Below are 16,935 nucleotides of genomic sequence, written 5' to 3' on the forward strand. Positions count from 1 at the left end.
ATCTGGCCTTGCTGTAGCTCTGATTTGACCCCTGGCCTGGGAATCTCCATGTGCCACTGGTGCAGCCCTAAAAAAAGATGGATGTTTGTTGTCAAATTCTTTCAACTTTTCTGCATGTTTGAAAGGACATTTCTAACATGCAGAGCAAATTCATTAATGACTTTCTTTCCACTAATGCTTTCTGTGTTTTTCTAGAGTTTTTTTTTCCAGATATAAAGTTTCCATTTAGATATCCATTTCCTTTTTTTCCAGTAGTGAGAATCATCAGGTATGTGTTTTTTTCTCTAGAATTGCAGATGAAAAGATCAAGCCGACCAGACACTGATGCAGTCCTAGTTTTTGTGCTGACCATAGGAGTTATTATCTGTATATTCGTGATCTTTGTACTGATCTTCATAATTGTAAACTGGTAGGTGAAGGATTGAAACTGAGTTGTCATCCTTGATTAGCCATCCATCCATCCATCCTCCTCCTCCTCCTCCTCCCCCTCCCCCTCCCCCTCCTCCACCTCCTCCACCACCTCCTCCTCCTCCTCCTCCTCCTCCTCCTCCTCCTCCTCCTCCTCCTCCTCGTCTGCCCCTCCCTTGTCCAAGGAATCCAAAGCTCTGTCCATGGTGCTTCTCACCAGCGTCCTGAAACTGTCTTCAGCCCTCCCGGGACTATCCTAGTTCAAGCTACCCTGTCTCGTGACTTGGTCCCCAGCCAGGAGAAAGCTTTTAAGTGCAGTTTTTACAGTTTCACATAGTAGTTGCTAAATAAAAGAGTTTATTAAATGAATATTTGTGTTGTCGAGTTGTGGTTTTCACAACTTTAAAACTTGGTCATTATAACCTACTAATTAATTTAGATGAGAATATTTCTAATCCCTATGTGAGTATAATCTCTTGTACAGCTAAGGACTCATCTGTCATCACAATGAAGTGGATGCATCACATGCTAAAAATAATTGTGATTTAGGAGGCACTTCTATTTGGAAAGAACTAAATATAAATCTATTTAGTTTTCATCTCATAAAAGATTTTAAAAAATTTCTTCTTCCAGGGCGACAGTCAAAGATTTCTGGGCATCAAAAGCTTCAACAACTGAGATACAATCTGAGCTGAGTTCAATGAAGTACAAAGATTCAACTTCTCTTGACCAGTCACCAACAGAAATACCTGGACATGAAGACGATGCTTTAAGTGAATGGAATGAATGATGTATGGGTGATGTATAACAAACCAAAGGAGATTAGAGCGTATCAGATTCATTATTATAAAAATAAACCATATAGCAAAATACTTTAACAATACTGCAAGTGTTTATTATAGTCTGAAGGTAATGCAATATGAGAAGGGGCTGTTTTAATCAGTGCATCTTTGTGATGGAGTTATCAAAAATTTTTAATTTGTTCTTAATTTTACAATATCAGGTAATTCCTCGGTAGCTTTTACCCAGCAGTACACATGCAGATATTTTAAACACATTTTTGATCACTTCTAATGTGATATACACTTGTTTGTACTCCCAAACAAGACAAAGATAAAATATAGAAGATGCCTTGCATATTAGACTTTCTCCTCACTGGGAGCACTGGGTTGAATTTACTTAAAGAAAACCATACTTGAGAATCTCTGCATGGCATACAAAGCATCACTTTTAAGACATGAAATAATAATAATAACCAACATTTAGTCGATAGCTACTATGTGCCAAGCATTACTCAAAGCATTTTATATGTATTAAGTATTTTAATTATGATCATGTATAGGAAATATTTAAGGAAGATCTAGAGAGAAACTTGGAGATGACTGAATAAATTACATGAATTTGCATGCCCTGTATTTCTCACAGAAACAGTGAATTAAGGAGTTTTGCATGGCCACTGATAAATACCTTCAATTCACTATGTTTGGTGTGTAGGTGATAACATTTCAGAACTTGTTTCTGGATATTATCACTTCCTTTATGTGCTGTGTCATGATGTGATCCAGTTGTGGTCAGCTATCAAACAAGACACCAGATGTTAGATAATTTGATTTGGTACTCTTCATGAGAAATTAATTTTCAGAAGTGATGATAATAGTGCAAAATTCACTTAAATTTTTGTTCTGATGAATTCTATGCCAGCGTTATTGCTCTTATTATGGGATTTGTCTGATGACAGCATAAACTATGCACATCTGTGAAGAAGATGTTGTAAATGGGCGTTGATGGTATACTTCCCTCCGGTAGCCTAGAAATAGCCTGTGTTGTGGAATTATCCATGCTTTTTGTTATATGGCATTTGTATTTGAGAAAAGCAATGAAGAATTGGCTGGGAAATGATTTTGTTGTCTGTTGTGGGAATTCCACTGGAGACTTTTAAGTGAAAGAAATTGCTTTCATAACATCTTTCAGAAGAATTGTTTTTTTCTGTGACACCCCTCCCTCCCCCAGATAAGTGTGGAAAAAAAAAGCCTCCTGTTTCTTATTCCTAATTAAGTATGGTCACATAACTAGCATAGATACTAAACATTCTTGAATAGTAATTATTATCAATTCTTATTTTAAAAATTATCAACAACAGTGGTTTCTATATACTTCTAACTATATACTTCAGTGACCAGTAGTGTTCAGTCAGACAAACAGTTTTGGCTGTCAGTGCTGTTCATTGAATATTTCTGGCTGGCTACTTCCCATGCATGAGGTAGGGAAGTAGCTCCTCAATCCCTTGTGATTAGGTGGGGTCATGTGGCTAGTTCTGACCAATGAGTTATGAACCCAGGTTGTAAATGTCACTTTCGGTCTGGAACATTTCACTGTGAAAACATCCAGCGCTCACCTTGCCTCTGTTAGAATAACCAGAAATGCATAGATGCTGACTGCTCTGACACCTTGGATCCCAGGATGAAGACCCCATGGCACAGGATCTCCAGTCAATGAACAATGGATACATAGTGTGAGAGAGAAATAAACTTTGTTATTTTAAGCCACTGAGAGTTAGAGGCTGTTTGAGACAACAGCCTTAGTAAGACCACCCTGAGTGACACATACATGTTTTCTGAAAAATACATTTTAGTGGTCAAATAAGTTGAAGACTTCTTTAGGGCAGGACTTCTCATCAGTGTGCCATGCACACTGTGACTCTCTAAGAAGGGGATATGGCTGCAATATTTCCCTAACTTACTGGTGATATGTGGAACAAAATGAAAGCATGTGTGAATGTTAATACTATATCAACTCAGAAATATGCTTCTGAGCAGTGTGTCTGAGAGGTCTATCTATGAATCAAGGCTCAGCGAGGTAGTCCTTCCTAATGTATAACACACAGCAAGTCAGCACCGCACGTTGGTAATGGTAGCACCTTCCCAGGTAGATCTCTGGGTGTTACTTAGACCTTCCATTCATCCAGGCCTACCTTGCTGGCCTTTCCAGAAACACCCTATTCCTAAGACCATAGCTCCTCTCAAGTACTATAACCACACTGCATTAGGTTAAAGTATTTGACAAATCTTACGTTGAAGTGGATTATAATATGCTCTGGGTCTCCATGAAATCACTCCAGGTCTCATGAAGACCCTCTGTCATTTGCCACTTGGTCATATTCTGTGTGTAAGGGGGGCTCTCCCTGTCATGGTCTTTGGGGTCTCTGTTGCACACCACTGAAGATTAATGGGGCCAGTCACTTCCCTCTCTAGGCAGACTAGGCCAGAGGAGTCTTCTACTTCCCATCTACTCCAAATTCCAGGTAATTGTTACTTTTCATGGTTAACAAAATATCACAGGGAAAGACTTGAAGTTTAGCATCTGGATCTAGGAGGTTAAAAAAAAAACCCAAGAAATCACATACCCGAAAGACACCTTCCCTTCAGACCCAAGGCATTGGTCTCTGCATGTCCAGCAGTTGGATTTTGTGAAATGTTCAAATTAATACCCTACTCACCAAGAGAGTCTTTCATTTGTCCTTTCAATCAACTAACATTCATTGGGTAATCCTATGGGCCAAAAACTATACTAGGCACTAGGAATACAGTTTGTGCAAAAAAATAAAAAAGATAAGATACTTCTTCTCTTGGAGTTGGTCAGTTACCCAAGACGCCATTAAAATGAACTACAACTGGGGTGAATATGTTGAGAGAAATCTGCAAATTTCTGTGAAGCTTTAGCAGGGGAAAAGACATTTAAAGAAATGGAAAGCCTCCATAGGAATTACCCTGGTTAATGGGGAAGATGGCCTAGGAAGAGGGAACAGCAGGTGTGAAGACTCTGAGTCAGGAAGGGTTAGCTGATGTGGAGTACAGAGAAAGAGAAAAATAGTGGTGGGAGATGAGGTTGGTGGTGTGTGCAGGAACAGGTGATAATTGTGTGTCTCTCTGTTTGTATAATACATACCAAAAAATACAGCTAAATAACCTGAGATGTACATATCAAGGGAGTCATTGTTGAAATTGTCACTCCTGATTTTTTTTTTCTTTTTTGGCTTTTTAGGGCCGCACCCACGGCACATGGAGGTTCCCAGGCTAGGGGTCCAATCGGAGCTGGAGCCGCCGGCCTATGCCATAGCCATAGCAACACAGGATCTGAGCCACACCTGTGAGTAGGTCACAACACACAACAATGCTGGATCCTTAACCCATTGAGCGAGGCCAGGGATAGAGCCTTCATCCTCATGGATGCTAGTCGGGTTCACTAACCACTGAGCCACGACGGGAGCTCCTGTCACTCCTGCTTTTTTTTTTTTTTTTGATACACCACATTTGTCTGTGCTTTCCTAGCATTCACTTATTATTGACCTTTTGATAAACAGTGACTATTGATGCTTACCTAGATAGGGTAGCTATACTTTAATCTGGGTTCCTTTAGGTCCCACTGAAATGCAAGATCTCATTAATCAGACCTTAATTCTCATCCACAGTAGTTCCTAATTCACCCTCATATACAGCTAAGAGCTACATATGGAAGATTAAGTTCACTACAGTGACTAGGGTTGGTGGGTATACCTCAGGGCCAGCAGTAAGTGATAAGGTAGCTGATAGACATAGTAGGCTGCAGTTTTCTACACAGTCTTGAACATGACATGGAATTACTCATCGTGTTGAAATACATTTCAATTTTCTTCATTTAACATACACATAATGTTTCGATTGAAAAAGATTTTCTTCTCAGAGTAGTTCTAATATAATCTGTATGTTCTCTGTTTGTCTTCTTGATCTCTTGAAAATTGATGTGCTTTTTTGTTGTTTTTCCAGTTTGTATTTTAAGTCTACTTCTCCAGTCATTTTTGTTATATTCTAGAGGACAATCTTTTTGGAATTTATAACCCATTACTGTTGTGATCCACCATCTGTCTCAAAAAACATAGAACCCATTTACATGGTTATTTAGGCTTTGAGATTTGAGCAATTTTATTATCTGTGATCAAGGCAATTGTATGATGGCAAACAGTTTGTCTTTGACAGTTTTCTGATCCTTGTTGAAAATGAAACTAGGATGTCGAATATCAAGGGTTTTTTTCCTGCACTATTTAAAGGAAAGAAAATGCCAAAGGGAACACATCTTTCTTTGCTATTCACCTTCTACATTTTATGAAAATATCTAGTGCATTTAAATAAATGGTAGGTGTTCAAGTTTTTTTCTTGTTAAGAGGGAAATTTAGGATTAAGCAACAATTATTTAAATAGTGTTCTTAGAGACATGTATATTAGTTTGTTATTTTTTGACCTGTCCATGCATTTATAAATATGGACCTTATTTGAAATTAATCCTCTAGGCTCTGTAAGGAGTGTTTTCACCAAAAATGAAGTACAGTACTATCTTTGCAAAAGTTCAAATGTGGCAATGCAAATGGTTGCTTTAATGATGAGAGTAGATTATGTCCTTGAGAAATGCTTCCATAGCTGGAGAGGGGTTGTGCTGAGCTACCTATAATGCCCACTGAGTTTCTTTTCACTCAGTTACATTTTGTTTAGTGTGCATTATTTGTTGAGGACAATAGAAACATCACAGCTTCCATTCTGCACATTAATCAATTCTCCCTTTTCTCGACAGATACAGTTTTCTTCTAGGCATTCCCGAGATAAAACTCAAGGTGCTTTTGGACAAACTGGTTGGGTTTAAGCCCTCTCATCAGAAAGCCATTGTGAGATTTGTATTACTTATACACTACCCCAAGGTAACACCAATAAGTGCTTTTACAAGGAACAGAAATCATCTGACAGTAATGAAATCATGTTCTTCCAGAAAAAACAATATATGGCCCTAGAGGTAATAGGGACAGGAAAGAGTACAGTACAAGCAATACTCTTTTGTATACTCTGGGGGAAAGCAGCACTCAGCATGCAGTTATTAGAGCCAGCAAGCTTCATAAAGGAAGTGGATATGCTGGGTTCCTTTGCAGCAGGAATAGGAGCTGTGTCTATGTACACGAGTTGGGAGGTCTGTGGGGGAGGATGACGTGGGGTGGTGACCTGAAGTTATGAGTGCCTGAATTTGCTGGTTAAAGATGCCAGAGGAGCCGACAGGGCCAGAGGAGGGAGTGGGGATGGGGTGTGGGCTGGGGGCTGCAGGAAGTATGAGAAAGAGTTGTAAGCAGGTGCAGAGTCGTGGGGAGGCTGGAAGGTGAAGAGAAGCCAAAGCAGAGTGGGAGAAGCATAGTCTGAACAGCAGGAAAGGAAAATGGACTTGGCAGTCATATTTGGCAAAGATTGGAGTAGGGAACTGATGAGAAAGAGGCCAATGAGAAGGAGTTTGTGTAAATCAAGGCAGGATATGATGAGTGTCTTGGCAGCAGAGAGAAATAAAAAAGAACAGATTTTAGGGAAAAAAGATTTTATGTAAAGCTAGACATGACGATATACAGATTAAAGAGAGCATGAATGCAGAAGCCAAGTTTAATATTTTTTCTACCATTACTTTCTGTCTCACCTACTCCATGTCAATTAACTCCTATTTTATCAAAAATCTCCTTTGACCTTCAGAAACACCATGTTCCATCTACCTCCTTTGTTCTCCCCTTTCTTATGGCTTAATCTTTTCGTCCTCTTCATCTCTCTTTTGGATGCCTCTAATTATGTATCTCCAACCTGAACAAATCTCCAGAGCTTTAATTTTGTAATTCTGTTGTTGGATATTTCCTCATGGATGCACTGCTGTTATCTCAGAGTCCAAAAGCTGAAATTTTCTTTACATGAATATTTTTTTAAAGTACCCCCCTCTGTGAGATCATATCTTCTAATTATTCAGGCTCAAAACTTCATCTCTACATATCCAAATAGTCTCCAAGGTCAGCAAATGTCTCCATAGAACCTGTTCTTCCTTTTCATCCACGTTCAGACCCACTTCTCCCTAACCCTCCTAGGAGGGTGTCTCTCCCAGCTGCCACTGGCCATTCAGTGCCCTTCAGACAGGTTTTCTATTAAAACATTTGTCCCTTTTCCTATGTGAAGAATTTTTCTTAAGTTATTGAACTGCTTCCGCAATCTGGCCCAAATTCAACTTGAACTCTGTCTTTTACCCCTCCTGTATGTATAGCTTAAGCTTCAACAAGATAAATCTGTCAGCTCCCCCTCAAGCATGTCATATGTTAACTCCACATCTTTGCTTTTATTTTTCTTCTTCAAGTGGAAATATTTTCTTTCTTCATCCATCCCTCATTTTCACATTCCTTTAATCTATCTCTTAGCCACCCTTCAAGCCATTCTATCATGAAGCTTCCCTTTTACACTGTACAGCTTGTCACCATAAAAAATAAAGAGACCAAAACATTTAGTAACCCAAATAGACATTTCTTTACCGCTCTAGGTAATGATCTAGAGGCTGGCAAGCAGTCTGGGATGGCTTGGCCACTTTTGTCTATGAAATGATTCAGATGTCCTCTGGTTGGTTGCTCTACTCATTCACATGGTGAGAGCATCATTAAGGGCAAATGGCACAGGTCCAGATTCCAGGCTACAGTAAAGGTAGGAGAGAAAGTTGAAAATACAGCAGCTTCCTTTGGAGGGTGTGACTGGAAAGTTTCACACACAGTTTACCACCTGTACCTCAATGGGTGCCCTTAGTCACATGACCACACTTAGCTGCAAGGAAGGCTGGGAATCAGATCCCAGCTAAAATTCAGAATCTTATTTCTAAAAGGAAGGAGGGGTGAGTTCCTGTTGTGGCTTAGCAGATTAAGTACCCAGCTAGTGTCCACGAGGATGTTAATCCCCTGGCCTCACTCAGTGGCTTAAAGAGCTGGTGTTGCCATGAGCTGTGGTGTAGGTTACAGATGCTGCTTGGATCCCACGTTGCTGTGGCTGTGGTATAGGCTGGCAGCTGCAACTCTGATTAGACCTCTAGCCTTGGAACTTCCATGTGCCACAGGTTACGGCCCTGAAAAGAAAAGAAAAAAAAAAATCCATAAAAGAAAGGAGGGGAAACGCTGGGGGGTGGGAGGTACAGAGAGGCTTGGGGGGAGGGGAGGAGGAATTAGCATCCTGGGCTACAACCACCAACCCCACAAGGAGCTCTGCTGCCTCTATTATTTTCTGTACTGATCAGTTTACATTGAATTTATGCTCTTTTCTTTATGCCTTTTATATTTATCTTCCCACTCCACCTGAAATATAAGCTCCATGAAGACTCCAATTGCATGGTATAATGTTTGTGTCTGTGTACCTAACAAAGTACCTGGTATACAATGGGTGTGTAAAAATGATTATTTTTGCAAATTATGGTGATGATGATGTCTTTTGGTTTTGAATGTGATTGGAATTTTTGGTGCAAGCTGAAAGAGGAGTATCTAGTCTGAATGGTACCTTGAGATTTTTCGGTAGGAAGGACATTACAAACTCCAAGAGAGCTAAAGACTGGATATGTGGCTGCTTTCTAGAGGTGATTGCTCTCATATAATGAGGCTTAAAATGAGAAATGTGTTACTCAAACTTCTCTGTGTGCTCCTCAGTTTCCCTGTGTTCACAGGGAAGGTTTTCCCACACACTCAGAAAGTGCAAACCTAATGCCTTCTTTTGGCTGCCATGTCCAACCTAAGATCTACGTTGGGTGGTCTGTTTAATGAGGTAGCTTCACAAAGTAGAGGGAGCTCCTTCTCTCCTTTGTACCCAACCAGTGGCAGAACCAAGGGCAAGACTTGGGGGTGTGGCAGTTGAACTGTGGCAGATCCTCACAAACTTAGCCTCATTAATTCTGTGCTATGAATAGTAGAAGATTTCTGAGGTTTGCACATGTTGTTCTCCTTATCCCCTCACCATACTAGAATGTTGCCCTTAATTCCTGCTTTTGCAGAAACTCTAGAGTTGTTATGCTGAGATAAGTGAGATATTAGAGTCTTCCCAATGCAATGGATGAGAAGATAATAGGACACAAGAAAGATCTCATTTCATGGTGCATACTCTGTGCACATGTTAAAGTTTTGCCTAAAAGTGCTTCAGCATCATTCAGCTAACTTCCCTCCTTCCTTGTAACTATGGTTCTGATCAACAGACCTGAGGAGTTTATGTCCAGGCTCATGATCTCATTGAATCCTTATAACAAATGGAGGAGTTTGGTATTAGTCTCCTTTTAAATATGAGAAAGCTAAGGCTTAGAGAATGTGAAAGAACTTACCCAATATTATGTGCGTGTTAAGGGATAGATCTTAATTCTGGTTTTGTTCACCTCAGGTCCACCTCCCTTCCTACATACAGCCAGTTTATGAGCCTCCTACAGTAAAGATGGCAATAAGATAAGCAGAAATTCTGGATATGAATAGGCAGTGTTTTTAAAAAGGAAGGCAAAATATAATAAGCACACTCATGGAAACCAATGCGATTATGCAGCCAGATGTACTCATAGGTAAGAAATTGCGTGAGAACTAACAGAAGCCATGCTGTGGGTTTTTTTTTTTTTTTTTTTTGTCTTTTGTCTTTTTAGGGTCACACCCATGCCATATGGAGGTTGCTAGGCTAGGGATCTAATCGAAGCTGTTGCTGCTGGCCTACACCACAGCCACAGCAACACCAGATCTGAGCTGCATTTGCGACCTACACCACAGCTCACGGCAACGCAGCATCCTTAACCCACTGAGCGAGGCCAGGGATTGAACCCACAACCTCATGGTTCCTAGTTGGATTCGTTTCTACTGTGCCATGACAGGAACTCCTGCTGTGGTATTTTAATGCATATGAAGTAAAAATTCCCCATCACTGCAAAAGGTCATGACTCTAGATGCTAAATTGCTAGAGACAACCTCTCTGAAAGTTGTCGTCTTGTTGGTAAGGGACTAGGTCAGAAAACAAAATCTTACAGTGAAAGGACAGGGCTAAAGGAATCACACAAATAGAAAGAAGTGACCTTCTCAACAAGGGAAATGGAATCTAGGGGCATGAGAAAATAACTACAGATGGCCAAGAAGCCATCAACATCGATTATAAGTGTTGCCCATTGAATCAAATTGGCAAAATCAAATTCCATAACTTTCATAAGGAAAGGAAATGTTAGGTACAGAAATAGTCATTTAATAATTTAAAGGCTTCTGGCAAATAGACGGGTCCAAAGAGGCTAGGTAACAATTTTTTGAAGTAAGAATTTTAAACAGGGAACCATGGCTTTGCATGGCACTAATTTCACTGAAGAGACACAAATGGATCCCCGTTCTGCTGTAAGGGTGGGAGCACTCAGAGCCTCCAACTGTGTGATTAAGAATTAAATAGAAGTGTAAATTTTATGGGATATAGAAAAAAAGAAAAAAGGAAAAAGAGTGGTTCAAAGTATGCTTCAATTTTTTTAACAATGAAAAATGTACTTTAATATTATTAATTTTTTTATTAACTTATTGATGTAATTCCATAATAATGTCAGAAATCTGACATTATTCTGGTCCCGGGGATCTCCCACAAAGATTTTTCTTTTCAGAAAGGAGAATATTGGAAAAATACAGTCACGAACATTTAATTTTAGAAAATTTGATAGGATCAACAGCTTTTTGTCATAATGGAAATACATTTATGGTAATATCGACAATATATTACCTGTGCATTATTTTTGCAGGGTGCTATTCTTGAGACTGGGCCCTCCATATTCTTTCACAGAATGGAAGATAAAATCTGAAATTTCTACTAGAAGCGGGTATATGCGTTCAACTTTAAGAGAATGTTGTCCTTTTTTTTATTTTGTTTTATTTTGTTTTAGAACATCTGCTTTAGCTTAATGGTTAAGCAAAGATGAGCAAAAAAAATTTTTTTTTCTTTGCTTTTTAGGGCCACACCGATGGTATTTGGAAGTTCCCAAGCTAGGGGTTGAATCTCAAGCTACAGCTACTGGCTTATGCCACAGCAATGCTAGATCCAAGCCACTTCTGTGACCGACACCGCAGCTCATGGCAATCCCAGATCCTTAACCCACTGAGTGAGGCCAGGAATCGAACCCGCAACCTCATGTTCCTAGTTGGATTCATTTCCATTGCGCCATAATGGGAACTCCAAAACAAAATTTTTAAGTGGTAAAAGTCAGAGGGCTGAGTTCCATATCCCAGTGACATTTTATCCCCTTTCAAGAGGAATTGCATCCCAGGAGATGCTGCTCTGAGCCTGGGAGTGAGAGGATGCCTCTGAGGGGTTGAGCCCTTGGATTGGATGAGAAAGGAAGGTCAGGTTGGCACTGACACCTGAGAGAGGTCATGACCTAAGGAGAGAGACACTAATAAAGCCCCTAGAGGAGCTTAATCTATGGATCTTAGGCATAATCTAATTTTATATAAATTTTTAAATTTTCTGTACTTATTGCTGGTTTAACCAAATCTTCTTGCTGGTTTAACCAAACAATAACCAGCAATAATATTTGGTTAAACATGATTGTCTGTTTTCGAAGCCATGCTTTGGAAAATGAGGGGTGGATCTGTGTCCCACTTGGGAGAAGTAGGGAAAGGAAGAGGGTGGCCATGTGGGGAGACACAGGGGTGGGTGAGGAGTCAGGAGGTGATAAGGTACAGCTGGGATAGGTTTGTAGAACTTTCAAGCATTCCTTGGAGGTTCTAAAAATAATCAGGGAAGAATCATACAGGGTGCGCTTCTGTGGTTAAGTGGATTGGGATTGGAGCCATTGCTGTCCAGGCCTTAGAAAGAGGTGCCACCATGGACACGTAGTGGGATAGCAGACAGCTGGATTAAACATTTGACCAACAGAAAAAGGCCCCAAACTTTTCCCCTCTTTAAAAGTTTTACACTTCAATATCAATTCTAGTCATCAATTAAATCAATATGAATAATTATTTAATTATTTGTTCCAGTCGATTGGCTCACACAGTGTCTTGAGACAGCTCGTTTTCCATTTTTTCTCTTTCTTCTTCTCTGTTCAAACCAAAGGGCTCATTCAGGCATTGGCTGGACTCAGACAGTCATTTCCATGTCTGCAGCCTGGAGTGTCTCCCCCCGCCCCCCCGGAAACAATGTGTTTCCCTGAGATCAAAACAGACACTTGCAAGGCTGAGATCTCTGAAGCAAGTTTCTCCCTTCACCATTACCCTTTAACTAATATAACCCCTTATCTCTCTTCTACCATTTTCTCAGCATCCTAGAGGGCAACCAGAGACAATAACCCAGGGGAGTCAATGTGAGAAAGTGGCCATCAGTATCGTGTAACCCAGTGGAGATGGCGTGGGGTCGTGCTGCAGCTTTAAAGACTAACCTATCTCTTAGTAGTCATGACCCTTTTTAGAAATCTGGGTAAACTTTTATAAAAGCTAAAGTTTCCTTGATGAGCTAATTCCTGGAAAAATGTTATTGGCCAGATGGCATCTTCCAGGCAATATTCTAGTTCAAAGGGAACTCAAAAAAGGAAAAATCTTTAAAGAATCATCAGCCAAAAAAGTCATTGTATTTTGCGCTGGTCTCAGGTCCTCAGCCTATTACCAAAAGAGACTGGCAGAGGAGGTTGTCTGGTGCTACTGGGGTCAGGAGCTCTTTCTTTGCGATCACCTGTGGTGGATGTCATCGCAGATGGGTTTCTGTCTGTGCTTTGGTGAAACTTGTTACCTAATTTTTACCCACTGTTGGGACTAGAAATCTAGAAAAGAAAAAAAGTCATTCTACACCAATTAGTTGCGATCAACTGAAAGAACAAGATGATGAAGGAAATATCAAGTAATCCAATAAATTTGAGGTTTAAAAAAAAACACCTTATCTTGGGGAAGGATGCAATCTCAATTTTTTTTTTTAACAAAAATTTACTTTCTATGCTATGGTTGCCACTGTTGCTGCTGCTGTTTTTAGCATTTCCTGTTCTGTTTTGAGAATAGGAAATAACAGGCTTCTGAAACCTTATTAACATTCATCAACAAAAAGCATAGAAGATTTGAGGTTAGAGAGACATGGGAAGGTATTGTGTCCCTGCCATTTATTTTGTGTGTGACCTTGGAAAACTTATGTACACTCTCCAAGCTTACCTTTCATCATCTATAATTATGCCTCTCTCACTGGGTTTTGAGAGAAGTAAGACACTCAAGTATAGATCACTTAATGATCTGGTACATATTAGAAGCAATAAATCTCAGCGGTTATCATTACTACCACTATAATTTTTTACTCACAAAAATTAGAAGAGCAGATACATAGTATAATAAAATCTTGGAACTGGAATCATAATTGCCCATTCTAGCCACTTATATGTATCAATTTTATTTGAAAATTCCTAAGGAATATCCTGATTCCCCAAACACAATATATAAAGACATTCATATTCACAACACGACTTTCTTCTACAGACTGTGGAGTAGAAGCAGTCTACTGTAGCCCCTGCTCCCAGGAGCTGGCCGGGCACTCACAACCAAGTCATGGCATTCTGTGGTTGAACATAAACAACTTCATATCAAATCATTTTCAGACAAAAGCATGAACATTATCCAAACCAAAAAATGACCAAACACCCCCCTATTCTGTAAAACAGAAGTGATTGTTGATTCTTTATCAATCACATTAGCCTCGTTTCATTCTTCTCACCTTTAAGAGGTAGTAGGTGCAAAATCACAAAAACTGCTGCTGCTTCCTGCTTCCTGGCAGCATTCAATCCAAAGAAAACCCCACTTCCTCTCAACCTTCTCTGATTCTTGAAGATACTTTATTTCCTTTAGAAGTTTGCAGACACTGATCTGCTATTTATGACATTGTTACTGAAGAGATGTCTCTGGGATCAACTGAATTATTTCTGCCTCTTTGGAAATTTATTTTTCTATTTGTAGGTAAACAAAATTCTTTTTTTTTGTTGTTGCTGTTGGTTCTTGAAGATCTCAGGAAATAGCTTGGTATTGATTATTCTGTATCAGTTTTTCTGGGTTGAGATTTTTCATTCAACCTGTAGATTCAATTGTATCAATTATTCCAGAAGAGTTTTCTTCTATTGTACCACTGAATATTTTTCTCCATTTCACATGTTCTGTTTCATTCTTTAGAAATTCCATTCATGTGTGTGTTGGATCTCCTCAGTTTGGTTGTTTGACTCTTATCAACCTCTGTCAAATGACTTGCTTTTCCTATAGCCACTCCTGACATATAGTCAAATCTTGTTCTTCTAATGACAGCATCCTTGGATGAGCCTTTTTGGATGTGACACTTATTTTTAGCTCATCTGCATTTTGCCAGTGATGTGAGGAAGTATGAGTTATCTCTCAATGTCCTTATTTATTTTGACCCTAATTTTATAATATTTTGCACATATTTTATAGCATGTGATTTGGGATTGTTGCCCCATCCTTGTATCCTTTTTGTTATTTTGGATAAGTTTCAAAAGAAAGAAATGTCGTCTTTAGCTAAAAGCTTCAGTTGTTAATATATCTTATATTAATATATTTAGTTGTATATCATAGTTATAAAGTAGTTATTAACATTAATAGTTGTTACATAGTTCTGACACAATGATGGTGTAGTTGAGAATGATTGTTTTCTCCCTGATGCCTATTTCCTGCTTCTACTTTGTATAGAAGTCACGTGACCGAGGGGATGAACTCAGTTTCAGAGCATGGCATAATCCCTGCATAAGAAATTGTTTCAAGATTGGACAAATGGAGTTCCCCTTGTGGCTCAGTGCAAACGAATCTGACTACTATTCATGAGGATGTGGGTTCGATCTCTGGCCTCACTCAGCCGGCTGGGGATCCGGCGTTGCTGTGACCTGTGGTATAGGTCACAGACGCAGCTTGGATCCCAAGTTGCTGTGGTTGTGACGTAGGTTGGCAGCTAGCTCTGACTGGACCCCTAGCCTGGCAACTTCCATATGCATCAGGTACAGCCCTAAAAAGCAAAAAACAAAATAAAACAAAACAAACAAAAAGGCGGGGGGTGGGGGCGTGTGGAAGCAAGAGGTGAGAAGTCTGCAAAGTTTCAGGAAAATGGTTTCTCCACCTTGAGAGAACTGAGGGAAAGACAGATTTTTGTTCCTCTGCTACTATCCTGCATGGATGTGAGGTCCAGAAGAGAGGCAGCCACCTTGATTTCATCTTAAGGATGGGACTAACATACAGTATATTCATAGAAAGAAACTTAAGGACAAAAAAAATGGATTCACTAAATTATGCTACCTTTCAAGCTGCCCTTCCTTTGGACTTCAAATGCCAACGTATTTTCTTATTGTTTAGATATGTTGAATTTTCTGTCACTTCCATATTAAAACCATCCTAACTTAAAAAAATAATCCAGCAATATGGTTCTTGTTCTACCTCAAGGGGGCATGCCTTGTGTGACTGGTGTTTCAGCTCCATAGGATGTTCACCTAGAAATATGGCAAAACAGGTAACCACAGGGCAACAAATACTAAGCTTACCTTGGATGTCTTGGACTGTGGGATGTGCACTGAAATGTCCCAGTGCATTATTTGTATTTCTTTTCATTGTAACAATTACAGGCAAAGTCATTGTCAATCAAAGCCTCCTTGTTAGCTCTCTCTCTGTGATTTTTAGTAATAGCTGTGCTTTTTTGAGCAAGAAAAGTATTATTACTTCCAGAGGCAAGGCCTTGGGGTTAAAGTACAAAGCAACCTTCTGAACAGAGTTCTTGTTCTTCATCTGAAAATGTTTGATGGAAGTGATGGTGTACGAGACAGATATTTGGGAACTGCGGAATAATTGAAGAGTGATAGAATGGACCACATATGGCTGGAATGAGGGTCTTTATCCCAGTCCCTTCCTTTCTGTGACAGCTAATCTTATACCGGGGGTAATTTTGCTTACATGAGAATAGTTTAATTCTTCTGTGGCACAACAGGTTAAGGATCTGGCATTGGCATGGTCACTGAAGAGGCTTGGGTGGCTGCTGTGGCAGGCGTTCCATCCTTGGCCTGAGAATTTCCACATGCCTCAGGAGAAGCCAAAAAAAAAAAAAAAAAAAAAAAGTTGATTTTTTTTTTTTCATGATGAAAACAAAAAAAACCTCCCCTGTAGTTCCATCTCTGAATTTTTGAATCAACTAGCTATGTTTTTATATTTAATAATTCTTTTTGTTCAATAGCCATCTCAAATACTATTTGCTTGTCACATTGCCAGGCACTAGGGGCTTAAGGGAAAGTTGGGATACGAGTACAGAGGGATGACTACGGAGCTTCTCTGTCTTTGAGGAGCTCCCCATCTCTGAAGACACCCACAGCAAGAAACAACTCTTTAGAGAAGAGGTCCGAGGATTGAGGCCCCAGAAACTCCAACGTGAAGAGAAGAGAGCAGAGCAACAAAGACTTGAAAGGAACAGCGGGAGGCAGGAAAATGTGATGTCCTGGAAGCCCTCCAGGAGCAGTGAGGGTCCACTCTCTGCTCCAAGGCAATTAAAAGAAGGCCTGGAAATTGTCTAACAGGCTTGGCAATGTGGAAGTTTTTGGGACCTTGATCATAGCAGTCTTGATGGTGTGGTAGGAAAGAAAGTTTCAAGAGAGAAGGGGAGGAACAAAATCAGAGACTACAAGTAGAGGAAAGTCTTTGAAGCTGTTTTGCTGCAAAAAGCCGAAAAGTGGATCCATAGCTGG

General features: G+C 39.8%; 1 protein-coding gene across 25 annotated transcripts in view; it reads left to right on the forward strand.

Moving 5' to 3' along the window:
- Nucleotides 1-1,278, forward strand: part of SPACA1 (sperm acrosome associated 1) — a 302,933-nt gene extending 301,655 nt beyond the window's left edge. For all 25 annotated transcript variants that reach the window (XM_084967606.1, XM_084966901.1, XM_084966793.1 and 22 more), the window contains 2 exon segments: nt 289-409; nt 1,042-1,278. In XM_084967606.1, coding sequence (XP_084823732.1) covers nt 289-409; nt 1,042-1,198 — 278 coding nt within the window. In that variant the 3' untranslated portion in view covers nt 1,199-1,278.
- Nucleotides 1,279-16,935: the final 15,657 nt, after the last annotated feature.

Source organism: Sus scrofa, chromosome 1, assembly GCF_054392235.1.
Source record: "Sus scrofa isolate SSC_HxYL_T2T_F1_AM1 chromosome 1, Sscrofa_HxYL_maternal_Yorkshire_Landrace_v2.0, whole genome shotgun sequence".
NCBI lineage: Eukaryota > Metazoa > Chordata > Mammalia > Artiodactyla > Suidae > Sus > Sus scrofa.